General features: G+C 41.8%; 1 protein-coding gene across 1 annotated transcript; it reads right to left on the reverse strand.

Annotated features, from left to right (window-relative positions):
* Zkscan2 (zinc finger with KRAB and SCAN domains 2) lies at nt 1-26,986 on the reverse strand. Its single transcript, XM_034493729.2, has 7 exons — nt 25,992-26,986; nt 25,033-25,219; nt 21,687-21,757; nt 21,201-21,327; nt 14,804-15,484; nt 9,635-10,126; nt 1-5,268 (listed from the first exon to the last, which is right to left on the reverse strand). The coding sequence occupies exons 1-7, from the start codon at nt 26,388-26,390 to the stop codon at nt 4,346-4,348; spliced, it is 2,880 nt and encodes a 959-aa protein (XP_034349620.1). The 5' UTR covers nt 26,391-26,986; the 3' UTR covers nt 1-4,345.
* Between the last annotated feature and the right edge of the window lie 41 nt (nt 26,987-27,027).

The following is a 27,027-nucleotide window of genomic DNA, read 5'->3' on the forward strand; positions in this document are numbered from 1 at the left end:
CCAAAGGTAGCCATTTATTGTAGACATTTCACACACAAGCTTCCAAGAAGACACCTAGGTGAACATTAGTACAAAATGAAGACAGACGTCCATTTACACTCGGAGTGCACTCAGGTGGAGGTGGAGGCTTTGGATCACACAAACTACTCAGCTGCTCCTTCCACTGGGGGTTTCCTAATCCACGAATCTTGTGTGTCACTGAGCACCAGAACTCACAAAATACTTTATCCACTCTACCTACCCAGCCTTGACTCTCAGAGTGATGGGGAGAAGGAAGGGCTTTTCTGGTACTGCATACAAGTGGCTTGTCTTTTCTCTCTTCTGAGCAAGCTGGGCTGACACTGCTGTCATTTTTCTAAGGTATGAGATGGACTCAGTGGGGCCCAGAGGTGGCATTCAGTCTACAGCCAGGGTGTGAGTCTGGCCTTAGTGTTCCTTCATGGCTTCATGAACATGAATACCCCTGGAATTTTGGCAAGTAAGTTAACTACTCATAAAGAAGTTATGATTTACCAGATTATATCCAGGAAGTGGTTCTTCTGGCTTCTGGTCTAATACACATTCCTCAGTGGCAAGATGCCCTGACCTGTTTAATGTGTGAGTTTTCTTCTTTACAAAAACATGTTTCTTTCCAGATGAATGAATTAGGTTGAATATGTAACATAATCATCAGTAAAAATTAGTGAGGTATTTGTGGAAATCAATGAAAGCCTAGGCAGGAAATGCAAAGTTTCTAAATGTCTTTGACAGAATGCCTGAAAATAATCTGTTTATACATATACCATTGTTCAAAAACAGGATTGAGACAATCTCCAAAAAAATATGAGGGAGTAAAATAAATACATGTGGCTAGTTGGCTGAAGTGGACTGTCCTGTTGAGCTTTCCAGCAGCCAGAACAACGGAGAAGCAGCAAGTTATAAAAATCACAGTGTAAGATTTTTTTTTTAAACAACCCTCTTTCCCTCCTTGAAGTCCTTGGTATTGAGATCTATTGATTATTTCAGAGATGTGGTAGAGATGTATTACTGAATGTATTATTCTAACTTTCACACATCCGCTGACAAGAGAAACATGTAAACAAGCACCTTGGTTTAAGATGGTAGGAAGATCTGTTCCTTAAGAACTGAGATAAGGCCCACTGATTAATACACATCCCAACGGATTGTTTATGATTAGGGCTATAGGTACAGGAACTCAAACCTCACTCCCACTGTTTCTTAGATACAGCGACAATTACTTTGTTGTGGTGGAGACAGAACAGACCCTGGATCTTTTCTGTTGCTGGGAAAGTGTGTCAAAAAGTGGTATCCAAACTGGTTTTCTATGCAGTTTACAGAAGGTCTTCAGGATGTGATTGCAACTCCTCTAGATGGGGTGACTGACCTTCTACATCACCATGGAGTTCTTCTGTAACACTTACTTGGTAGAGTATAGCCATGACATTCCATTATCTTTGTATTCCTCTCTGTGGTTAAAACATGGTCTTATTGCCTCAATTTCACTTGGGAGGGAGAAGAAAGCAATCACAGGAGGGGGGAGGGAGGGACCTGCGTGGGAAAAGGAATAGAGAGAGGAAGAGGGGAACATGGTCAGGTATTGGGTGGGAGAACAGGACTGAAGCCCTGAAGACCAGCAGAAAGAATGGAAACAGACAACCTCAGGAGGTAGGAGGTGGGGGACTCTCCATAATGTACCAGAGACCTGGGAGGTGACAAACTCTCAGGACTCAAAGGGAGGAACCTTAGATAAAATGCCCTACATTGGGAAGAGGGAACTTGTAGAGCCCACCTCCAGCAGAAAGACAGGGCATCAAGTGAGGGATGGGGTTGCCATCCCAGTTAAAAACCCTGACCCATAATTGTTCTTGTCTAAAAGAACTGCAGGGACAAAAATGGGCCTATTATGACCGCACTCTGAAAGACCCAACAAGGAGCTGGAAGAGTCAGATGCAGATATTTACACCTAACCAATGGACAGAAGCTGCTGACCCCTGTGGATGAATTAGGGAAAAGCTGGAAGAAGCTGAGAAGGACAACCTTGTGGAGGACCAGGTCTCAAGTAACCTGGACCCCCTAGATCTCTCAGACAATGAGCCACCAACCAGGCAGCATACACCAACTGATATGAGGCCCCCAACACATATACAGCAGAGGACTGCCAGGTCTGGGTTCAGTCAGAGAAGATGCACCTAACCCTCAAGAGACCGGAGGCCCCAGGGAGTGGGGAGGTCTGGTGGAGTTTGAGGTGGAGGGGTGGGGACATCCTTGTGGAGACTGGGGTGGGGGGTGGGGGAGTTATGAGATGTGGAATAGTCAGAGGGTGGACTGGGAGCGGGATAAAATCTGGAGTGTAAAAAAATTAAATTAAAAAAACCCCATGGTCTTATACATAACAGTACATAAGTGTTGGTGAACAAGCCATCTACTTTCTGAATCATGCTTCCATGTATCAATCCTGTGTACAAGTTACTAAGTGGTAATTTAGACTAATGTGCATCTTTTCTAGAACTGGAATCCCAGAACGTCTACATGATTATAAGCACAAGTCCACTGGCACCATACAATCTTACTGGTCTAGGCACAATACCAACATGAAGCTGTATGTACCATTAGGGGTCTCTATTTCAGACAACACACAGGAAATTAGCTACTGTTATAGTTGTCAGCAGTTATAACATTTCCAACAAACACACACCACAAACAGTTATCAGCATTTACCTGAGTCACTTTGCCTTCCAACAGGCTATATCCTACGTTGGCACCATAAAGCACTTTTCTTTATACAATGTCTATCCTCTTTGATACTTTGCTGAATAGGTCTCAAAAGATTCAAATATACTCACATGAAAATATCATCTCTAGATATTTTCAAATGAGATCATATGACAGGAGAACCTAGAAACACCTGACTATGGTTCTCTCCCTCCCCAAAGCAAAGCTACATGGGGTTACCTATGTATTAAAGGTATGAACACCACAGGCTTCAACTTCAAGTAACTGGTTTGGAAAGATCAAATTTCATCTGTAATTCTATACGAGTTAATTATTTCCCCACCAGAAACTTTTTGACAGAATATACCTGGTTAATGCCAAGGAATTATTGAAGTTTTTTTTTTTTTTTTTTTTCCAGAACAGGACAATGGGGAAAATAAGGTGGTAGAGTGGAATTTATAATTAATTTCACTTTCACTGAGTGAACTATAGAGTGGTGTAATTATTTAGGACTTTATAGTCAGGTTTATAATCCCACAAACAGGAACTAGAAACTTGGGAACTAGAGACTAGTAGTGTAACAGCCAACCCTGGAAGTGTAGTCTGGACTGAGGTAGCTCTATGATCTAAAACAGGCCTAAAGAGTCAATGAAATACTTCAGGTCTTTTCTTCCTTACAGCCTTAAGCTTTTAGAAACACTATGATGTTACACTGAAATGTAGAGCTAGGCAATTTGAAATATGACAACATACTGGAAGGTCTTGCTTTAGGTTAAGAGTCAGAGAAGTGATGGGGTAGAAGTAGAGTTGGAATCTGACTGTCTCTTAATGAGACAGCACTAATGTGTGTCCTCTCCCATCTGAGTGGGTAAGGAAGCCCAGAAGAGTCAGACAAGAGCACCAAGAACAATTAAGAGGTAAGTATAGACTTGTGATAAACAGTACAAGGATCATTTGTCACTGGAGAAGCAGCAGCCACTGGAATTAAGTCTTCAGGAACAAAAAGGGAGATGAAGGATGAGCAAGTGCTTATCTTGGTGGAGGACAAGGTATTAGCAAAATGATTTCTGTAATAACACAGGAAATTAGACCCTAGCTATTTGGATTAACTTCTTGATACAGACTTCTGAAGGTAGCTATAAAACCTTCACTCTCCTTCTGTACCCTCAAAACCAAGATGGATCTGATACAGTTCTTATCAAACTCCTTAAAATTCTATCCAGATATGAAAATCCATTGTCAAGTTGCCAAGATCTCATATGGGTGATAGATAACACCATAAAAACTTTTCACCATTCATATATTTGAAAATATATGGATTCATCCATGTGCAAGTTTTGAAAGTTGGTGGACAATAGCATTAGCCTCAACATTCTAGAGAGAATTCTATTCTGAATTAAAAAAAACCCTATCATCTCATTAATTGAAGCTGCCATGACTCAGGAGAGAGGCAGACTGAGCATGTTAGACTATGAGGTGAGAACAGATGAGATGTTTATTTCTATTCTCAGGCCTGTCTTGGGAACTGTAATTTATAGCTAAGAAAAGATTGCTTCCAAGAGCAGGACTAGGATCAGATGGCTAACGGAGCAAGTGGATGGCTAATGGGGCAACTGGAAAGGCAAGCTCCCTGTCAAAAGGTCTTCCTGAGCTCGGCACTCTTGCCCTTCAGTAGGTTCTCTGGGGAGTACACAGAGTGTGAGTATGGCGGCAGCTTTTCTCTCACGTGGACTTCCTGGTGTTTGGTGAGGAAAGAGCTCTTAGTGAAATGTTTGCCACACTGGGCACATGTGTAGGGCTTCTCTCCAGTGTGGATTCGCCGGTGTTCTCGGAAGCTTGTGCAGTTATTGAAGCTCTTCTCACAGTCTCCACATTTGTAAGGATTCTCTCCACTATGGACTCTGCGGTGGGCACTGAAGTGAGAACTGTTGGTGAAGCTTTTCCCACACTCTTCACACTGATAGGGCTTCTCTCCAGTGTGGGATCTCTGATGGATGATAAGACTTGAGCTCTGACTGAAGCATTTCCCACACTCCCTGCATCTGTACGGCTTCTCTCCAGTATGGATTCTCTGGTGGGCTCCAAAATTTGAGGAGTCATTAAAGCTTTTCCCACAGTCAAGACATTTGAAAGGCTTCTCCCCAGTGTGAATTCTTTGGTGTCTTATTAGGCTCTTGCTCCTACCAAAGCACTTCCCACAGACACCACACTTGTAAGGATTCTCCTTCTGGTGGGTCATCCTGTACATAAGACGGGCACTCCTTCCAAAGTTTTCTCCATATTTGAGAAGTCTGTATGGTCTCCTTCCCACAAAAGGCCTCTGATGCACCACAGCCTTCCCTGCATCTTTAGGTTGAGACATCAGTTTTCCCTGTCTAACTCCTTGAAGGTTTTCCCAGTGTCTTCCTGAGAAGTACTCCCTTTTACAGTATTTACTGGGGTTGGTATTCTGGGAAACAAATCTTTTAGGTTTTTCTATTAATACCCTATGGGGCTCTGTGTCCTTAAATATTAACTGTGTTGGATCTTCCTTAATAATACTTCCAATTTCAAAATCTGGAAAAAGAAAAGACAATAGAATTTCACAAAATTCCAGTATTAACAAAAACAATTAACCATCCCTACAATGCTTACGATCCTCTAATGTTCACAGCCACACACTGTGACTTGACTGATCCACCATGCTTTACCCTCTTTCAGTTCTATAAGAAGGCCAATGACACTTGCCACAGTGTGAGTCCTCAAAATGGTTTTGAACTGAATTGTATATCAAGATACTAGTCTCCATTTGTATCCTAATTAACTTAGCAATAACTAGGTTTATTTCCTGGAAGTAGCTCATTTTGTTTTTCTTCTTTCACATCTATACTAAATATTGTACTATACCTCATTTGAATAAACTCTAATAGACAACTCTAAATTGATCATGGTACTTCTCAACAGTTCAATAGCTAGTCAGGTTCTAGTTTACAGTACTGTTTTTCTCATATCATCTTGTAGCTTGTTTTTTGGTCACCTCACAGAGCACAATAATACAAATACTCTGTTTTATCATTTTCAAAGCTGGGATTTTTTTACTCTTTCATTACACTCCATTCACTGTAAGGTGCATTTTGGATTCAGTTTCTCTGTGGAGGTTTATGGATGACATAGGCCCTATGGAGACAGAAACTTTGGAATGACATAGTTTTGTTCTGGCAACATCCTGGTCACTTGTTAATTTTGTTTTTTTTAAATCAATTTTTAATTATGGGAAATTCACACACAGAGAATAAGCAGTGTAATATGTTTAAAGAACTCCTATGAACTGCTTACTTACCTTTAACAACGATCTGTTTATGACTAATGCAGTGTCATCTCTATTCACACACACTCCTTGCTCTCCACACAGACTACTTTGATGCAAATTCTAAAATTTGCATTATTGCCATCCACAAACATTTCAAAAGCTGAGTACTTAGACTCAATGTAGCTTTGATCCCAAATCCTTGTTCTTAAAGCAACCATCTTGTTCCTACTTGTAAGTGTCAACATGACTTCCCTTCCATATGTTCCAGTGAAACTGCTTGTGAGTGGGCTAGCTACAATATGAGTTGGGAAGAAAAGGGCTGCCCACAGTCAGTTCGTTAACTTATATAAAAATCTGCTGTGATGTTAGCTCTTCTTTTGAGGTTTTCTCATAATAATAATTATTATTAATAAATAATAATTATATTATTTCATCTTCCTTTACAATTCAGCTGCTACCACCTCCCAGTCCATTCACTGCTGATTGTGTCCCCATCCCATACCTCCTCCCCCATCTCCAAGAGGATGGATGTCCCTACCCACTTCACTCCCAGCCCACCAGACCTCATCACTCCCTGGGGCCTCAAGTCTCTCCACAGTTAGATGCATCTTTTCTGAGGCCAGATCTCTGTCTAGTCTTCTGCTGTGTATGTGTCAGGGGCCTCATATCAGCTGGTGTAAGCTGCCTGGTTGATGGCTCAGTGTCCTAGAGATCTCGAGGGTCCAGGCTAGTTGAGACTGCTTGTCTCTTATGGGGTCGCCCTCCTCCTCAGCTTCTTCTAGCTTTTCCCGAATTCAACCATAGGGGTCCTCAGCTTCTGTCCATTGGTTGGATGTAAATATCTGCGCCTGAATTTTTCAGGTGCTTGTTGGGCCTCTTGGAGGGCAGCCATGGCAAAGAAGAAGTCAAGTTATCACTATTTGTAGATGATATGATAGTGTACATAAGCAACCCCAAAAATTCTACCAGAGAACTTCTACAGCTGATAAAGAACTTCAGCAAAGTGGCTGGATATAAAATTAACTCAAGTAAATAAGTAGCCTTCCATTATACAAGTGATAAACAGGCTGAGAAAGAAATTAGGGAAACAACACCCTCTATAATAGTCACAAATATTATAAAATATCTTGGGGTAACTCTAACCAAACAAGTGAAAGGTCTGTATGACAAGAACTTTAAGTCTCTCAAGAAAGAAATCAAAGAAGACCTCAGAAAATGGAGATGTCCCATGCTCAGGATTGGTAGAATTAACATAGTAAAAATGGCCATCCTACCAAAGGCAACATACAGATTCAATGCAATCCCTATCAAAATTCCAACTCAATTCTTCAAAGATATGGAAAGAGCAATTCTCAAATTCATCTGAAAAAAAACAAATAACCCAGAATAGAGAATACAATTCTTAACAATAAAAGAACTTCTGGGGCAAATCACCATCTCTGACCTCAAGCTGTACTACAGAGCAATAGTGATAAAAACTGCATGGTATTGGTACTGAGACAGACAGGTTGATAAAGGAATAGAATTGAAGACCCAGAAATAAAACCACATACTTACGGACACTTGATCTTTGACAAAAAGCCAAAAATATACAGTGGAAAAAAAGAAAGCCTCTTCAATAAATGGTGCTGGTCTAATTGGCAGTCTGTATGTAGAAAAATGAAAATATATCCATACTTGTCACCTTGCACAAAGCTCAAGTCTAAGTGGATCAAGGACCTCAACATAAAACCAGATACACTGAATCTGATAGAAGAGAGAGTGGGAAAGAGCCTTGAACTCATTGGTATGGGGGAGGAGATTTCCTAAACAGAACTCCAATGGCTCAGGCTCTAAGATTAAAAATTGATAAATGGAACCTCATGAAACTAAAAACATATTGTACAGTAAAGGACAAAGTCAATAGGACAAATCAGCAATCTACAGATTGGGAAAAAATTTTCACTAATCCCACATTCAATAGAGGGCTAATATCCAAAATATATAACTTAAGAAGCTAACCTCCAAAAAAACAAACAAACCAATCAAAAAATGAGGTAAACTAAACAGAGAATTCACAGCAGAGGAATCCTGAATGGCTGAGAAGCACTTAAAGTAATGTTCAATGTCCTCGGTGAACAGGGAAATGCAAACCAAAACAACCCTGAGATTCCACCTTACACTAGTCAGAATGGCTAAGATCAAAAACTCAGGTGATAGCACATGTTGGTGAGGATGTGGAGAAAGATATTTTCTTATTAGATCCAACATTGTTCTGGGATTTAGAGGAAGTCATAGCCTATTAAGTTGATTCCAACAGTAACTGACAATTTAATTACATTCTGGAAGTCACCTAAAAATATTCACAGGGACTCTTAATAGTTATTAAAAAGGAAGCTTGGACCAGAAAGATGGCTCAATAGTTAAAGAATGGGTTGCTTTTCCAGAGACTTGGGTTTATGGCTTTCAACTACCTGTAACTCCAGTTCCAGGGAACTAAAACCCTCTACTATCCTCTGTGGGCATCAGACATGTACATGTTACACAGACGTACATGAAGGTAAAATGCCCACAGATGTATAGAGACAAATTTGTTCAAGGTGTGGAGTTTGGCAGGGATCATGAGCCACGGCTTAGGTATGAGAGAGCTTAAGGGGCATGCAGAACACAGCAAGGAGTTTTGTTTCAAAGTAAACCTAGAGAAAGAAAATAGTAGCAAACAGGACTTGAAGGATAGGATGAGCACAGAGTAAGTGTGGCTTAACAAAACACAGGTGAGAAGCTGGGCAGGATGGAACGTGCCTGCAATCCCAGAGCTCAAGTGGCATAGGCAGGAGAATTGAGTTCCAGGCCAGCCTGAGCTACAGTTGGGGCCTCTTTTTCTCTTTCTTTCTCTAAAAAAAAAAAAAAAGTATGGGTGAGAAAATTTGGTTTTGAGACTTTTACAGTCTAGGCAAGGGACAGAGAAGGATAGAGGAACGAGAACAGGGGCTATGGCAGTGGAAGTTGGCAGGCAGAGGCGACAGTCTACTCAGCAAGCCATGTCTCCTACCTGGGTGTAAATGCTGAGCGCCGAGGCATTAAGATGCTCTTTACAGGACACCGTGGGTTTTAGGTATGCCTATGCTTAAGTCAGTAGTTTAGCTGCCAACAAGCACACCCAGTGGGCAGTGGCAAGCACGCTGCTGAAGCTCAGGAGCAGAATCAAGTCTCTCGTCTGGTCCCTGCCTTCCAGAAGGGACCAGAGAAGAAACCTCACACATCACACCCACAGCAGCGAGATGTTTCTGATTGGAGCTTACTGACGGCCCTCCTCCTTCAAGTATTATTATTATTTTTTTTAATGTAGAATCTCACATTCTTCTCTATAGTTTTTCCAGAAACAAAACACTGTCTGACCCACCAAGACAGAAACCAAGGCTTAAGTCACAAAGTCTGAACCAACAGAATGTGAGCAGCTGAGGCCCTCCTTGAAAGGGAAGTCGCATGAGAACAAGACCCATTTTACTTGGTTCTATTTCCCTTTTCCTAACAGCAAACAGCACTCAAATATCTTCTGAGTGGATAAACGTATGTGAGCTCTGCACCAGGTGGTACTGATTTTTAGGAAGCCACACCTTCTCCTCACTTTGACCAGAAGCCCCATGACCTTACCCGTTGGGCTTTGCGGAAGTCCTGAAGGTCCTTCAAATTCTGGCTCTTCTAGAATTTCCTCCTCACTCATTCTCTCGCTGCCAGAATCTTCTAACACTGCCTCCTGTAAGGTCTCCTCAGTTTCCCAGGTTGTAGGTTCTTGGGGTTCAGCCTCAATATGCCCCCTTTCTTGCCTTGAGAGTGATGGAATTTCTTCTGAGGTGGTGGTGGAAAGGGAAGATGTACGGTAGTTAACTAGGGCATCCATCTCCTTGTAAAATGCACAGGACTCCAGCACGTGGCCATTCTTCACTTTTCGGTAACTCTTCTGAAGGCTTTTGAACTTGGTCCTGCATTGTTCTGGTGTCCGGAGAAAGCCACACTCTCGAAGTTGTTCAGCCACGACTCCATACAATTTGCTCTTCCGATGACAGGCTTGAAGTGCTTCATAAAATCGGGTCTCTTGAAGGATATCAAGAAAAGTCTTGGTTTCTTCATAGCCCCAATGCACTCCTGCCGTTCAAGGATAAAGTTTAAAAATATAAGAAAAGCAGCCAGGAACTTCTCTATCCCACACATTCTACAGTGTAATAGAATACAAGTCTTACTCAGAGAAGAGTACTGTGGAACACTGTCTTCTGGACATGACAGGCTACTACACTCACAAACTCACAGCAGGGATGGCTATTTGTAGAAGTCTTACACAGCCAGTCAAAATTCTAGCATAGGTAGGTGTGTGTGTTCTCCATGCCCTACCAGCACTTGACAGCTTTTGGAAGAGACAGAATTGTTCTCTTCCAAAATTGTTCTCTTTCAAATTGTTTTGAGGAAGTTCCTACTGGTAGGTTACCCATGCTTCAGAGGATAGTGTGTATATATATATATATATATATATATATATATATATATATGCACAGGACTAATTATATTTAGTGGGTTAGTTAAACAAACAAACAGATAAAAAACACATGAAGTTGGGATGGGGATTTGTTGGGGGAGTTGGAGGGAATTGGCAGGCGTATATGATCATATTTCATTGTATACATCTACAAATGTCTCGAAGATAAAGAAAATTATGAGTAAAAGTTCTATTCATGATAGCAACAGGAAATAAGGAATATCCAGAAACAAGCTTTGTAAAAAGCAGGAAAGTATATGTTAAAATAATTCTTTATTTAAACACATTAAAATAACTAGAAAAAGTAAGATGCTGTGTTTCTGAATACAAAGATTCAACTTGCACAGACATCAATTTTTAAATAATTAGCCAAAATTCCAAAAGGGTTTACTTGGAAGAGTCCGTGTAGTCTCCCATACTGCCTCTGCTATGGAATCTAACTAAAGAACTTAGCTAATTACAAGTGTCTTTTCCAAGTAGTTCAGAAAAATGGATTACAACCCCAAAAGAACAGACTGAAAGTTTTTATTACTTCTTTTTACCAGTTTTCCTTGAGACTGAGAGCTGTGTCCAAATAGCTGTGGGTCTGATAATCTTTTAATTGAGAGAGAGAATGATCTGTATGGCACAGACAGCAGAATAAAACTGTTCTCAGTAGTTTGTTAAACATGTTTTTTGTGTGTTTTGGAAAAAGTAGTAGCTAGCCTCAATATTTACTGGATGTGTCCAGCCCCATTACTGGATTCCTATACTTGAGACCATCCCCAAGAGCTTGACCCTTGTGTTTTCATACTGGTGAATACCTGTATATGCAAGATAATCCTCCCATTTGTCAGCAGATCTGCTGATTTTCAGCACATAGCCTCATGAACATTTGTAGCTTTCCTAGCCTAATTATTTTTCTATTCTAATGATTTATCGTCATTATTACAATGGACTAGAAAGGACAATAGTAGTAACGGTGACACATTTTAGCCTTTTTAGAGTACCTTCACCTGTATCCCACTGAATGACAGTAATAATCCTGTGACGTTTTTGATTTTTGTTTGTATTTATTTATTTATTTATTTATTTATTTATTTATTTATTTTTGACACAGGGTTTCTCTGTGTAGCCCTGGTTGTCCTGGAGCTCATTCTGTACATCAGGCTGGCCTTGAACTCACATTGCTTCACCAGCCTCTGCCTCCTGAGTGTCAGAATTAAAGGCATGTGCCACCACTGCCCAGCTAACTCTGTGAGTTCTTCTTAATCATATATTTCACACGAGAAAATTAAGCTCAATGTGGTTACCTGATGCATCTATGGTCACAGTTATTATCTGGCTGTATAATTCTATGTGTCTTGGTTCCCAAATATTCAACAGATTTGCATAGAGTATCTTTTCAATTTTTTTTTTGATAAGACCTTACTGTGTAGCTCAAGCTTGACTCAATCTCACAGTCCTCTTGCCAGGTCCCGAGGGCTGGGTTTACAGGTTTGCAGCACCAGGCCCAGTCTCCTGGTATTTTAACGCCTGTCTTTTATCTAGGGTGCTTCTCCTATAATGAGGAATACGCAGGGTTTTTAAATGTGATAATCTTGGTTCAGTAAATTTGTAATTAGTGATATATTTGGATTTATTTCTACCATCTTACTCTTGTGTGGTGGTTTGAATGAGAATGGTCCCCACAGGCTCATACACTGAATGCCTGGTTCCCAGCTGGTGGAAGTAAGACAGAAGTTAGTACCAGGAATAGGTACTGATATAATAGGCCTGACTGTGATAGTTTTTTTTAGAGGAATGTGAAACTCTTTGGATAGGGAAGTGGTTGAATACTCTCAGTGGGGCTTAATGGGCCATTGAGTAGGAACATGGAGAACAGTAGTGTTGAGAGCTATGCATACTGTGGAGGCTTAGCTCAAGAGGTTTCCCAGAGGAACAATTACTAGCTAGAGACCACTGAGTAGAAAGCATTCTGGTGATATTTTAGTAAGGAATGTGTCGCTTTTTGACCTCGTTCTAAGAATCTGCCTGAGGCTAATTTCGAGTTTTGGACTATTTGCTGGCAGAGGAGATTTCAGGGCAGATTAATGCTGAATGTATCATGTGGTTATTAGTGACTGCTCTTATGTGGGACTATGATGAAAAAGGACAAGCAGGCACAAAGAAATATAAGTTGTAGTATCTGAGGAGAAAAAGAGCACCAGGAAATTGAATGCTGGAGACAAGTCTTGTGTTCAAAGAGATGAGGTCTGACGTGAAATGAAATATAGAGTAGTGTCCTCAGGACAACATCCCATTCAGTTAAGTTTCTGACTTATAAAAAGGAAATGCCAAGGAGTCTTCAGCCCTAAAACAAATGAAAGCAACAAATCAGAGCTTATGTAAATGTAAGTCAAGAAGAGGGCCAGACTCCACTCACTCCAAGCTTGCACTTGGCAACTTTAGCCACAGGATTCTGGCTTTAGAGTCATAAAGAATATAGGAATAAAGAGTTGTGGAATCTTCCTCACCAGGTAAGCAAAGCCACTGGGGACAGGCATGTGGCAGGGTAGTTCTTGTACGGAGGTCTAGGAAGGCCAGTGTGAAGCTGAAGTGAAGCCCAGATTGTGGTGGAGACTCTAGAATGTTGGAGATACCCAAGCCTTGGGATGTTTGCCAGGGAGAGCTGCATGTTGGGAGTGAAATCAGCTTGAGGGAAATGTGTGAGAGTTAGCAGCACTGGAACAGAAAAGCCATCAAAGGCTTCTGAAATCAGGCACACAACTATGGGATTTGTAGTTTGTCCTGTTGGGTTTCGGTCTTGCTTTGGTCCAGTATTTCCTCACCGTGTCCCACTCCTCCTTTTAAGATGTGTTATTCCATGTTGGAAGTATGTAATTTGCTTTTTTTATTTTTATAGATAGTTACAATTAAGAGACTGCCTTGTCTCTCAGAAGAGACTTTGAACTTTAAGGCTCTTGAGACTGAAAGATTATGGGGACTTTTGAAGTTGGACTAAATGAACTTTATTATTTTACAATAAGTGTGTGGGGGCCAGGGAGTAGGATGTGTTGGTTTGAATGAGAATGGCCTCCAAAGGCTCTTATATTTGAATGCTTGGTCCTTGATTGGTGGAACTGTTTGGGAAGGGTTAGGAGGTGTGGCTTTGTTGGAGAAGGCTTGTCACTGGGGAAGTCTTTGAGGTTTTGAACCCACAATTTTCCTATTTAGCTAGTGCTCACCCTCTCCCCTCCTCCCTCTAATGCTGATTAGAATGTAAGCTCTCAGCTACTGCTCCAGCGTCATGCCTGTTTGCCTGATGCCGTGTTGGCCATGGATTCTAACCCTTTGGAACTGTGAGGCCCAATAAACTCTTTCTGTAAGTTGTCTTGAGCATGGTATCTCTCTAGAGTAACAGAAAAGTAACTAAGACACCTTGTTTCTACATTTATGTAGTTAGAGAGGGGGTTCTGCTATTAGTCTAGGCTACCTTCAAACTCTTGCTATTTCTGCTTCCCAACTTTTGCTTTACAGTTGTGTGTCACCTGGCCTGGCTCTTACTATTGCTTTCAAGTGACTCATCTGTTCCATGTTCTGTTTACTCTCCTTTCTTGTATTTTAAATTGGGCAGAAAAAAGTTTGTTTCATTTTCTCTATTTCTTTATATTGTTTGTTATTGGCTATACTGTGTGGACTAATAATGCAGCCTTCATTTATTATAATACAATTGATTATAGTAATCCTCAAATAATACTAGACATTTAGAACTCTTTAGCTCCATTTACTTCCCTTCTATTGGAAGGACTATGATGAATATGATTTATTATATATGTGTATACGAAAGCCTGCAGCTATGTATGTGTAGTATATGTGTCTGATACCCAGAGGCCAGAAGGTGTTGGAGTTACTGGAACTGGAGTGACAGATGGTTATGAACTGCCTTGTAGATGCTGGGAACTGAACCTGGGTCCTCTGTAAGAGCAGCCAGGGCTTTTTAAAAAATTAATTAATTAGTTAATTAATTAATTTTTCAGCCAGGGCTTTTAACCACTGAGTCATCTCTCTACCCTGACTCCCAAATGTTTAAAAGCCATGCTTCACTCTAACCTGACAAAGAGCCGGCGGGCTTCTGAGAGCTGCAATCAGGCTACATTGGGGACTGCAGCAAACACCCAAGTGCCCTTTCAGTTGTGGGGCATCACTGTGAAAGCAGTCTGGAGTGTGAGAGCCCTCTCCAGGATGAGTCTAATGTAATGCTTTTCCCACAAGAGTACACTTCTATCTTCATACCAAGCCCAGGGGTGAGGGGAGGACAATACAATTCTTACCACTTAGGTTTTGAAACAAGACAGGGGCAGCACGGATTTCAGACTTGCGTATAAACTCAATGCCCACTTCATCACCATCGGAGTCTTCAGCACCTTCCTCCTCGTCTACCAAACTGACCTGCTCTTTAGCACTAATAGCAGTTCTCCTTAGTGGGAGAGAGATCACGGCCTTTGGTCTCTCAGTAGGTGAAGTGTGAGCTGTAGGGTTTAACAAGGCATCCATGTCCTCAAAGAAGGCACAGGGTTCTAGCATGTGGCCATTTCTCACTTTCCGGTAACTCTTCTGAAGACTTTTGAACTTGGTCCGGCACTGCTCTGGTGTTCGGAGGAAGCCACATTCTCGCAACCATTCAGCCACAGCACCATATACCTGGCTATTTCGGGGACAAGCCTGGAGTGTTTCATAAAAGCGAGATTCCTTGAGAATCGCAAGGAAAGTCTTGGTTTCTTCATAGCTCCAGTGTACACCTGCAATCTTTTCATCTTCTAAACCCCACTGCTGCTGCTCTCGCCACACTTTCCCTGCATTCTTTGCTGGGATCTGAACAGCGCGCACTGACTTCTCTTTGTAGTTGCTTTGCAGGACACTATTCCTTTTATTTGAGGAATGTAGACCTACAGTCCATGGTTCCTTTTTTTGTTCCAACTGGGCTATTTTGTTAGGTGCAGACACAGTGTCTCCTACAATAAGAGAAATATATTTCACAGTAGGTGCAGAAGTCATTACTACACACCCCCGCCTCCTGTTAAAACATGTTCTCCTGAATTATTTGTTTACACCAAAGCTTTCCTCAGGCAGGACCATGCACACTGTAGTTACTTAAACGACTTCTTTGGAACAGAAATCTAGAAATGACATCATCTTGTTTCATATATGTACTGCTTCCATCTAGCTAGTTCTTTCAGAAATGCCCTCAAAGGTAGGAAATGTTTCATTACTTTTGACTCTTTTTTTTTTTTTTTTTGGATGATACTGTATCATACTGTAGCCCAAGCTAGCTTGGAACTCACTATGATGGCTTCAAACTTCTAACAACCCATCTGCCTCAGTTTCTAAGTGCTAGGATGCAAGTCCTGAGCTACAACAGCTAACTCAGTATTTGTTTCCTTTACATATATACATATATATACATATATATGTGTGTGTATGTATATGTATATATATATATATATGCCCTAAATCCTGTCTCAATGTATATATATGTACACACACACACACACACACACACCCTCTGGGAGTATGAAAAATTTTATTTAGCTGTATTAATCACACAGAATGGTATTGCAATAAAATAGAGAAAATAAAATAGAATAGATATAATATTCTGAAACAAATCCATTCATATATGGTCAACTAATCTCTTACGAGGAAAGAGGAAAGTTATGTTCAATGAATGGCCTAGGAAAAGAGAATCACTACATGCAAAAGAGTGAAACTGGACTATTACCTTATACCATTCACAGAAATTAACTTGAAATATATTAAACACCTACATATGGGGTGGGGGAGGATGCTCAGTTGGCAAAGTGCTTGCTATATAAGCACAAAGATTTGAGTTTGATCCCCAACATCCATGAAAGACAGGCATGGTGACAAGCACTTGTAATTGCAGCAAAAGGATCTCCAGGTTCAGTGAGAGAGCACGTCTCAGAAATGTGGTGGAAGAAAACTGAGGAAGACACTAGACACTGACTGCTGGCCACCCTATGTAATATGTAATATATATGTATATATAACCTAAATGTGGGTCCTGAAAGCATAAAATCCCTAGGAAAGCACAGGGAAAGGGGAATTGACACTAGTCTTGGAAATGTTTTTTTTTTCCCTTTGACATAACAACCAAAGTAGAGGCAATAAAAGCTTAAGCACAGCAAGGGAAATAATCAACAAAGCAAAGTAACAACCTACAGTCCAGGCAGAAATACTTACAACCATATATGCTGTGAGAGGCTAAAATTGAAAATGTACAAGGGATCATACAATTATTATTTAAAAAATCTGATAAAAATGGGCAAAGTATTTGATGTGCGAATGGCCAACAGGCTCATGAACAGGTACTCAATTCCATTAATTAACAGGGAAAAGCAAATCAAGACCACGAGTTAGCTCACATCTGTTCCATGGTTAGCATCAGAGAGAGAGGTGCTGGTGAGGAGGTACAGAGTGTGAACCCATGCACTGCTGATGGGAGCTCATCTAGCCATTGTGCAAACAGGAGGGAGGTGACTTGAAAACATTGAAAACCACAACTCCAAGCCGGGCAGTGGTGGCGCACGCCTTTAATCCCAGCACTTGGGAGGCAGAGGCAGGCGGATTTCTGAGTTTGAGGCCAGCCTGGTCTACAGAGTGAGTTCCAGGACATCCAGGACTACACAGAGAAACCCTGTCTCGAAAAACCAACCAACCAAACAAACAAAAAACTCCCACAACTCCCATGAGTCCCAGCTCTCCCACTTCTAGATATATTTGTAAAGAAAACCAAATCACTGTGGAGGCACCAGCTCTCTGATGTTTACTGGAACATCATTTATAGCATCTAAGGTGAAGAAAACCCCCCAAATATTTATCATGGATGCATAAAGAATATTTGAAAGTGGCTTGGGCTGGTAAGATGGCTCAGTGGCTAAGAGCACTAAGCTGCTCTTCCAGAGGTCATGAGTTCAATTCCCAGCAACCACATGGTGGCTCGCAACCATCTATAGGAGGATCTGATGCCCTCTTCAGGCAGACAGATATATATGCAACAGAGTACTCATACATTAAATAAATAAATAAATAAATAAATAAATAAATAAATAAATAAGTAAATAAGCAAAGAAAGAAAGAAAGAAAGAAAGAAAGAAAGAAAGAAAGAAAGAAAGTAAGTAAGTGGCTCAGTGGTAAACAGTATTGTCTGCTTTTCCAGAGGACCTGGGTTTGATTCCTAGAACCTACGTGGTGGCTCACAACTGCCTATAGTTGCAGTTCTAGGGATCTGATGCCCTCTTCTGGGCTCCCTGAGCATCAGGCACACATGTCGTGCACACACACACATTTAGGCAAAATACTCATGAACATAAAATTTAAAAAATAAAAATAAAGAATATGTGAAACCATGGAAAAATTTATCTATAAAATGGAACATAAAAATTATACAAAGAAGGAAATCCTAATGTTTTAGATATTTAGAACCTGGAGGGCATTATATCAAGTGAAAAACGCCAGACGATGAAAGACAAACATCATACCATCTCAGCTTTATGTGGAATCTTTAAAAAGACCCCTCAGTGTACAGAGGAACAAAACATTGGTTTCCAGAGGGTCTGAGGTGGGCAATATGGATGGATATAAAGAATGTATTTCAGCATTAAGCAGGATACATTCTGGGAATCTAATGATGCCTGTATCTTAGAATAGGGTACTTCAGCCCTATCTTGCCTGAGAATAGATTTTAAGTATCCTTCCTGTTAATGATGTGAGTGATGGATGTATTAATTGTGGTCATTACTATGAAATATATATAAAATAATGAAACCTCACATTTTAATTACATAAAATTTTACTTATCAAATATACAATAAGTCTGGAAAAATCTGGCAGAAGAAACAAATGTTCAAACAAAAACTTTGATGAAGACAAATCAAATAAACAATGTAAAACTGTTTTGCTTGAAGAGGTTAAGAGTATGTATACAATGTATGTATAGTGCATTCAGAGGCTGGAAGAGGATGTTGGGATCTCCTGGAATTGGAGTTACGTGTGGTTGTGTGTTAAAGTTAAAATTTAAAATGGTGGACCCAATCTGGCTTGTTACAGGCCCACCTTTTTCCTGACTAGGCAAGGTCTAAGACCACAAGTGGCTGCAAGAGCACACCGCTGTTTGGCTCAGGCTACTGGCTCAGGCAGGCTAGAAGCACTGGCCCTGCCACCCACGAGATGCCAACGTGGAAAATGGCTCTGCCAATCTACCACACTGTCTCCACAAAGCTGGGCTGAACCCAGACCATCCTGCCATCCACATGGTACCCAGTAGAAATGAGACTCTAATGCTTAAAGGTTATCCAAAGGCTTTATATGTTTGGTAATGCTCAATAAACAAGATGCCCACACAACTAGAGGTGTGTCCCAATATCTAACCTTATGATATAAGTTGTTACCCAGGACTGCTCTCAAGTCATGCATGGTCCTCCATGGCTCCTACATCTCTGCCTCTTCTTTGCTCCCCCTTCTCCTTCCTTTCTTTGTTCCTCCCAACTCCTCCCACATTACTGAGTTTATTATAAAATATCCAGCTACAGTTGTGAGCTACCAATGAGCCATTCTCCAATCCCAAACTTATTTTTTAATTGTGTGTGTGTGTGTGTGTGGCCCTGGCTGTCCTGGAACTCCCTCTGCAATCAGGCTGGCCTCTCAAACTGCACTAGTCTCAGACTAGCTCAAACTGAAAAGTTAAATGTATGAATGGCTAGCATTATAGTATTTGTAATACTTGCTTTATATCCATTGGTTATAAATTGGTATCAGTGCATACATACATATAACTTGTATGTATGTGTGTGAGTCAGAGGATAACCACAGGTGTTTTTCAGCTACAGTCCAACTTTGTGTATGTGTGTAGAGTTAAACTTGTGTGCCTATGTGTGTAGGGGTTCAGTTGTATGCCTGTGTGTGTAGGGGTTCAGTTGTGTGCCTGTGTGTATAAGGGTTCCTTTATGTGCCTGTGTGTATAGGGGTTCACTTGTGTACCTGTGTGTGTAGGGGTTCACTTGTGTGCCTGTGTGTGTAGGGGTTCACTTGTGTGCCTGTGTGTATAAGGGTTCCTTTATGTTGCCAGACGCCAACTTCAGGTAGCATTCCTCAGGCACTGTTTCCTTTTTCTTTTCTTTTCTTTTTTTTTTTTTTAAGATTTATTTATTTATTTTATGTATATGAGTACACTATCGCTTTTTTAGACATGTCAGAATAGGGCACTGGATCCCATTATAGATGGTTGTGAGCCACCATGTGGTTGCTGGGAATTGAACTCAGGACCTCTGGAAGAGCAGTCAGTGCTCTTAACCTGTGAGCCACCTCTCCAGCCCTCTGTTTCCTTTTTCTTTTTTGAGATAGTTCTCACTGTGCAGTCCGGTTGGCCTGGAACTTAGCCAGAGATCTGGCTGCTTCTGCTTCCTGGGTACAGGCTTTAGAGACTAGGCCACTGCACTTGGCCTTTTAGTTTGTATTTTTACAGAAGTTCTCTCACCAACTTGTAACTCATCCGGGAGGCTAGGCTTACTTGCCAGTGAGCCGTAGGGATCCACTTGTCTCTGCTCTGCTCTCAGGACCAGGATTATAAGAACATACTACTACATTAAGTTTTCTTGCTCTGTCTTGTCTCTGAAACGGGTTCTGAGGATTGAATTCAGGTTCTCTTGTAAGCACTTTACCAACTGAGCAATCCCTCCAGTATATCCACATTTTTTGTATGTTGGGGGAACAAGTATCTCATTGTTAGGTAGGCTGGTCAGAGAGCTTCTGGGATCTGCCTGTCTCTGCCTTCCCATCCTGGGTTTACAAGCACATGCGACCACCCCTGGCTTTTAAAAACGTGGGCTTTAAATGCCAAGCTCATGTCTTTATGACATGCAAGTGCTTTATTGACTGAGCTGCTTCCCCAGCCCTGGCCTATAATATTTCACATTAGTCTGACTTCTGAATAAAAGCTCCCACACGAATAGATAACACTTATCTCTCCTGTTAAAGTTGACAGAGAGAGTTCTCTGATAGCCTGCTTATACAGTGACACAATATGCTACCAAGTTTACTGAATTTAAATTACTTTTTATTTATTAAGATTTCTACCCATCCAACAAACATTTAACAGCTATTCTTCCACCTATTAGGCAACTCTATGTTAGTAACGTGTTAAGGTCATTATTATTAAATAAAAACAAGCTGTAGAAAGACCTGGTGACTTCACAGACCTTCAGCTGATGGATGTGAGTTTTCATTTCCTGTAATAAAATATGGCACTCATATCTAACTCCTGTTCAGTGCTCCAATTACTATTATAATATTCTTACTGGAAAGAGCACACGAATAAGGAAAGGAAACAGATATGTAACTACACTGGATGATCCATGGAGATCTGTTAAGCCAATGGATCTCAACCTTCCTAATGCTGCAACCGTTTAATATTGTTTAATCTCATGTTGTGGTGACCCCAAACCAAAGTTATTTTTGTTGCTACTCCATAACTGTGCTTGTGAATTGTAATGTGAATATTTTTGGAGATTAACAGATTTGCTAAAGGGGTTTGAGCCCACAGGCTGAGAACTGCTGCATTAAGCAATAACATTTACAACTATTAATTACCACTAGGAATTAATATATATATAAAATCTGCTGGTCTATTATTTTAAAGGAAATAACACTTACCCAAGGAAACCACGCTCCCTGCACTTTCCTTCCTGATTTCATGGTAGAGATCTCTGTGCACGGGAACTTGCTGTACACTCTTTTTGTAGGAAAAGCTTCTCACTGTGTGGACATCTCTCACTGGTTCCTGTAACAACACTAACACCAGTGACTACCAAGTCAACTGCAAGGGTCTCTGAAGGATGATCAGCCATGAATGAAGCAGAGAAGAGCCCTAAAGAAGAACTGAGTTAAGGAAATGTGTGTATCATATATCAAGTCAAGAGGAAGATAACACTAAAGAATTAGGATGAGACAGCATAAGAGCTGATCCAGCAAGGGGTTCCATTACTGAGAGGGCTGAGTCCAACCTTTTCTGGAAAACAAATGAAGGGAAAAGTCTCTTGGAAGAAGTATAAACAATGTAGGCTAGTACAGGAAATACCTGACTGAATTCCCTAGAAGGAAGGCCAGGGAGGACAATTACAAGTCACTTGAGTAAATTACCTGGGTTGTCACTTCCTCATCTACAGCATTCCACTCATCACTAGGGACAGGAACCCAGACAGAAGAGCGAGCTAGAAAAAGAGAAGAAATAATTATTGTGTATAGTATTCTGAAGTGTGTGTGTGTGTGTGTGTGTGTGTGTGTGTGTGTAAGAGAGAGGGGGGGGGAGAGAGGGGGGAGAGAGAAGGAGGGGGGGGGGAGGGTGGGAAGGAATCTGTGTAGCCCTGGCTGTCCTGGACTCACTCTGTAGACCAAGCTGACCTAAAACTCAAGGAGCTACCTGTCTCTACCTCCTGAGTGCTGGGATTAAAGGTGTGTGGCACCACACCCTGAAGCTGTTTTGCTTTTTAAGTAATGAAAAGATATTAAAACTTACATATAGAAATGGTTTTCAGTGAGTTCAGAGCAAATCTACCTTATTCTAATGTTGGGCTCACAATTCAAATGGTTCAGGAACAAGCACGCAGGTAAAGTGTATAAGGAAAGGGTTGGGGCCCAGGTACTGAAGGGCACAGCCTATGATGATGCTTCAGTGTGAGATTGTAGACTTGAAGACTCATCATTTCTTATTTTTCCAAGAGAAGCAAGATGTGCTGTCTAGTTTTTATGTAACTTGACATAAGCTAGTCATCAGGGAAGAGGGAGCCTCTATTGAGAAAATGCACCCCCAGACTACAAGCCTGTAGACAAGCCTGTGGGGTATTTTCTTGATTGATGATTAATCTGAGAGGGCCCAGCCAGTTGTTGACAGTGTCACCCCTGGGTAGGTGGGCATAGATGGTATAAAAAAGTAGGCTGAGCAAGTCATGAAGGACTATTTGGTAAGCAGAATCCCTCCATTGCCCCTGTATTAGCTCCTGTCTCAAGGTTCCTGTCCTGACTTCCTTTGATGTGGACGCAGAAGTGAAATCACCTCTTTCCTTCTCGAGTTGCTTTTGGTCATGGTGTTCATCACAGCAATAGAAACCCTAAGACACTGGAAACCTGGGACTTCAGTAAAGTCTCAAATTGTAAACCTTAAGTACAAAGAGCAAACTCAAACCCAAACCCAAAATCTCCAAATACCAAACAAAAATTCTTTGTAGGTAAAATCTAACAAGCCCCATTTGGTGTACAGGTTATCAGTTTGTCATCCTCGCAGAAGTTGACTGTTTCAGAACCAAGAACTTACTTAGGTCCTGCCAACACGTCAAACAGTACAGCCTTGGGCACAGCAAACATTTCAAAACATCTCCTACCCCCTCAGGGTAGGAGAAAAGTGAGCTTTTTATACAGCAGTCTTGACGGTCTATCTCCTCCTCAGAGCTCACTGGGGAAACTGACAGTGTAACCTCCTTGTGAGCAGATCTCAGAAGCTTGAGCTACCTGTTGTCTATAGAGCTAAAGACAAAAACAAACACCTCAAACCACCTCATTTTAAAAAATTACATTTTATCTGCGTATTCTGAGTGTTTGCGAGTGCATACATCATACATGCGTGCGTGTGTGCACGCCATGATGCGTATGGATACTAGAGGACAGATTTCAGGAGTTGGTTCTCTCTCTCCACAGTGTGGGTTCTCAGGACAGAACTCATGTCATTAGGCATGGCAGGAAGCATTTTTACCTGCTGAGCCATCTTACCAGCTCCCGAATAAACTTCTTGGAAACAGCACAGTCTCTGAAAAGTATACGGCTGAAATCACACTCCTTCAGAGCTAATCATCTTTCTGAGAAATCTAACCCTCAGATTTCTGCTCTCCATTCCTCAGTCTTCAACAAGCTAAAAAACTCTGTATCATCATGGATGCCAATGATGATAAGACATAATAAATATCCATCTGCTGTCACACAGAGTTTATCAGCTAAAGTCATTAGAGCTATCGAACCCGTAAGATAAAGGGAGCTAGGATGCTAAGGAATGCACTGGCTAATTCAGAATCCACTAATATTTGTAATACATTCTTTTATTTAGAGTTGGATTCAGCAATGACAGTATAGCCATTGTGAGTATTTCCTATTTTTGAGTCAGAGTTGAAGTTTAACAATAATTTTGACGGGCTGGAGAGATGGCTCAGTGGTTAAGAGCACTGACTGCTCTTCCAGAGGCCCTGAATTCAATTCCCAGCAACCACATGGTGGCTCATAGCCATCTGCAATGGTGTCTGATGCCCTCTTCTGGTGTGTGTCTGAAGAGAGCAATGGTGTACTCATATACATAAAATAAATAAATAAATCTTAAAAAAATTAAAGGAATGGGATGCCCTTAAAAAAAGAATAATTTTGACATTATCAGAGAAAATAAATAAAAATGAGAGAGCTGGGTTATGAACTCAGGTCTGCTTGTCTTTACCAGCCCAAGATCTCAACCTCTTAGGCATTAATACTTGTTTTCATAGGGCAGACAAAATGTGAATGAAGCCTTAGGTAGGCTCCTCCCACAGCTCACTTCTGGCCTGGGATGAAGCCACACTTCAGGAGATGGAAAAGTAACTGGACTCGGAAAGATGGGACACCTCTTTGTCTCATATTTGACTTTCTGAAGTCATATGGAGGGCAGCTAAATTCATATGCTGGTTGTCTTAGTATTTTACTGCTGTGAAGAGACACCATGACCAGGAAAAGTCTTATGAAAGAAAACATTATATTTGGGCTGGCTTACAGTTTCAGAGGATTAGTCCATTATCATCATGGAAGCAAAAATGGCAGCATGCAGGCAGACATGGTGCTGGAGGAGCTGAGAGCTAGCTCTCCATCCTCATCTGTAGGCAGCAGCAGAAGACTGAGCAGAGCTTAAGCATAGGAAACCTCAAAGCCTGACAGTGACACACTTCCTCCAACAAGGCCACACCTCCCAACAGTGCCACTCCCTATGAACCAAGCATTTGAACACAGGAGTCTATGGGATCATACCTATTCAGAACAGCACACTGGTGTCCCTTGTTAGGAAAGTCTTACCATTTATCCCTCTCATACTTTATTCTGGGATGCCTTATCTTGTGAGTCAACTTTTGGAATAAAAATGCCTTGTTTCCATTTCTTAACAGTTTTTCAAGAGGATGTTCAAGAGCACATGTACGTATGGCATGACTAAAGACACAAACTCAACGTTGAATGGACATTTTAAAGTAACAGTAAGATTCAAGGCTTCCCTGGATAATCTAAGTTTCCCTAATTTCCACCTTTATGATCCCATTTTATTTTGGTAGCAAATATTTCTGACTCTTGAAACGGAAGAAAAAATTATTTCAAACATTCAATTTACTTGTCAAATGTATATTAAAGGGACTTCTACTGAGCAAGCCCTAGTGTTAGGGATACAGTGTAAAGTACATGGCCGCTGACTTGGTGTCCTTTGAGTCCTTACCATTCATAGGTAATGGCCTATGCTCCCTTTTTTGGTTCAGCTGTTCCTGGTATCCTGAGTGGAGGCTTCCAGCTTCCTCCCGAGAAACAACCCTGTGCTGGGTCTCCAGTTGCTCTGGCTCAAAGTCAGCTACTTCCCACACAGTTCTATGTGGGTCTTGCTTCTCTGAATGTAGAGGGCTACTGACCTGCAAAACAAAGTCAGCACCAACATAGGAAGGTGGAGGAAAGAACTGTAGACCTGGGTGAAATCCTCCAACAGGGACATCAAAGGATAGAAGTACTGAGGGGGAATGGAATCTCCACGGACTGAAGTGGGCTCACAATGGTTTGGGAATATGGGAAAAGAAGAGTGCTCTTTATTTGTGTATTTTTGAGGGGTCATTCCTACAAAGTGCTCTTATCCATCAGGTGCACAGAGAACTAATCAGAACACCAGTGAAATGAAGACTTAAAAAATCAACTCCTGAGCACACCCTGTGCAAGGTGAAACTGTAAACCTCTCAAACACTGCAGACTTTATGCGGTTATCAAAAGAGCGTTGAAAGTAACTATAGACCAGTAAGCAAGGACATCTGACAGTTAAACTGGATGAGTGCCAAGGACCACCGCGCCAAGAGTATTTCATAAGGCGGTTGCTGGAATGGTAAAGGACTAGGGAGGATTCTGGAGTGTCCCATGACTTCTCCCTCTCTCACCAAAGACAAATCCTGGGAGGCATTAACTATTTAATACTGTCTCTACAGTTCACACAAACCACACTTTTAGTTTAATCTGCAAGATAACAGTTCAACCAAAATTCTCTCCTCCATTTAGTATGAAATTCAAATCTGCTTTTAGGGGGATTCACTTTATGGGTCTTTTAAAAGTCCCGTTTATTTCTATAACGAGCTCTTCTTTCAGAAATGTAGCTCTGCCCACCTGCCTTTCCCACCACATCACTTTAAAATCCTCGCTCACCTGCTTTCGAAGTCTTCTGGTCTCTTTCTCCAAATGTACTACTAGGGCCACCGCCTCCTCTCCGCTTTCTGGACACTGTTTCTGTGCCCAGGCCTGAATCTTCTCAGGCAGAATGGTGAGAAACTGTTCGATTACCAGCTGCTCGAGGATCTGTTCCTTAGAACGCATTTCTGGCTTCAACCACCGGCAGCAGAGTTCCCAGAGTTTACTGAAAGCTTCATGGGGTCCCGTCACATCCTCATAACAGAACTGCCTGAAGCATTTACGAAAAGATTCACATTCAGTGCTGTCTGATCTTTCCAGAATGGGCTCCGATGCCCACTCGGAGTCCTTTTCCACTTTCATAATGAGGCACTCCTCAACTTCCACGTCGACCTGAGGGTTCATGACTGTAGCCATGATCCAACCGGGCCAACAGGTCTAGCTCCAAGTCAGGGCCCAGAGAAGCTTTCAAGTGTCCTCCACTTAATGTCCTTGAAAATATGGGACCGCAGGGAGATAAAAGACGGCCTCTCAGGTGGAACAAGGAACTCCAGGCTGATTAACCAAATTTGTACAAGGCTCTTGAAAAGGTGAATGTGCACCCACCCCAAAAGTCTGCATACCCGGCCTTTTATCCAATCAAGATGCGCACCCTCCCATAAGGTTCTTTAGGGTACAAGGTCAGAAAGAGAACCGGGCGCTGGGTTGGAAAGGAACCCAGGGGACTGATGACCCGAGGCGCGGACCAGGAGGGGGTGTGTCCTCGAGGCCCGGGGCGGCGCGGCCAGCCAAGGGGTCCGGGTCCGGGTCCCGGTCCAGGCCGCTGCAGGTGCCCAACAGGGGCGCGAGTGCAGGAGTGTCCGGGCTCCCAGCAGCGCCTGTAGCACTCGGGGTTCCTCCGCACGAGGATGCCAAGAACCTCGGCCAGAGGGGAAGAAGCTACGGGATGAAGCAAGGCCTCGCGGGGGGCGGCGAACGGCTGGCGCGCAGCCCTGTCAGCTCCGCCAGCAGAGAGCGCGGGGGGCGCTGGGAGCCGGGGCCACGCATGCGCCGC

The sequence above is a fragment of the Arvicanthis niloticus genome, chromosome 1 (genome assembly GCF_011762505.2).
Source record: "Arvicanthis niloticus isolate mArvNil1 chromosome 1, mArvNil1.pat.X, whole genome shotgun sequence".
NCBI classification, from domain to species: Eukaryota; Metazoa; Chordata; class Mammalia; order Rodentia; family Muridae; genus Arvicanthis; species Arvicanthis niloticus.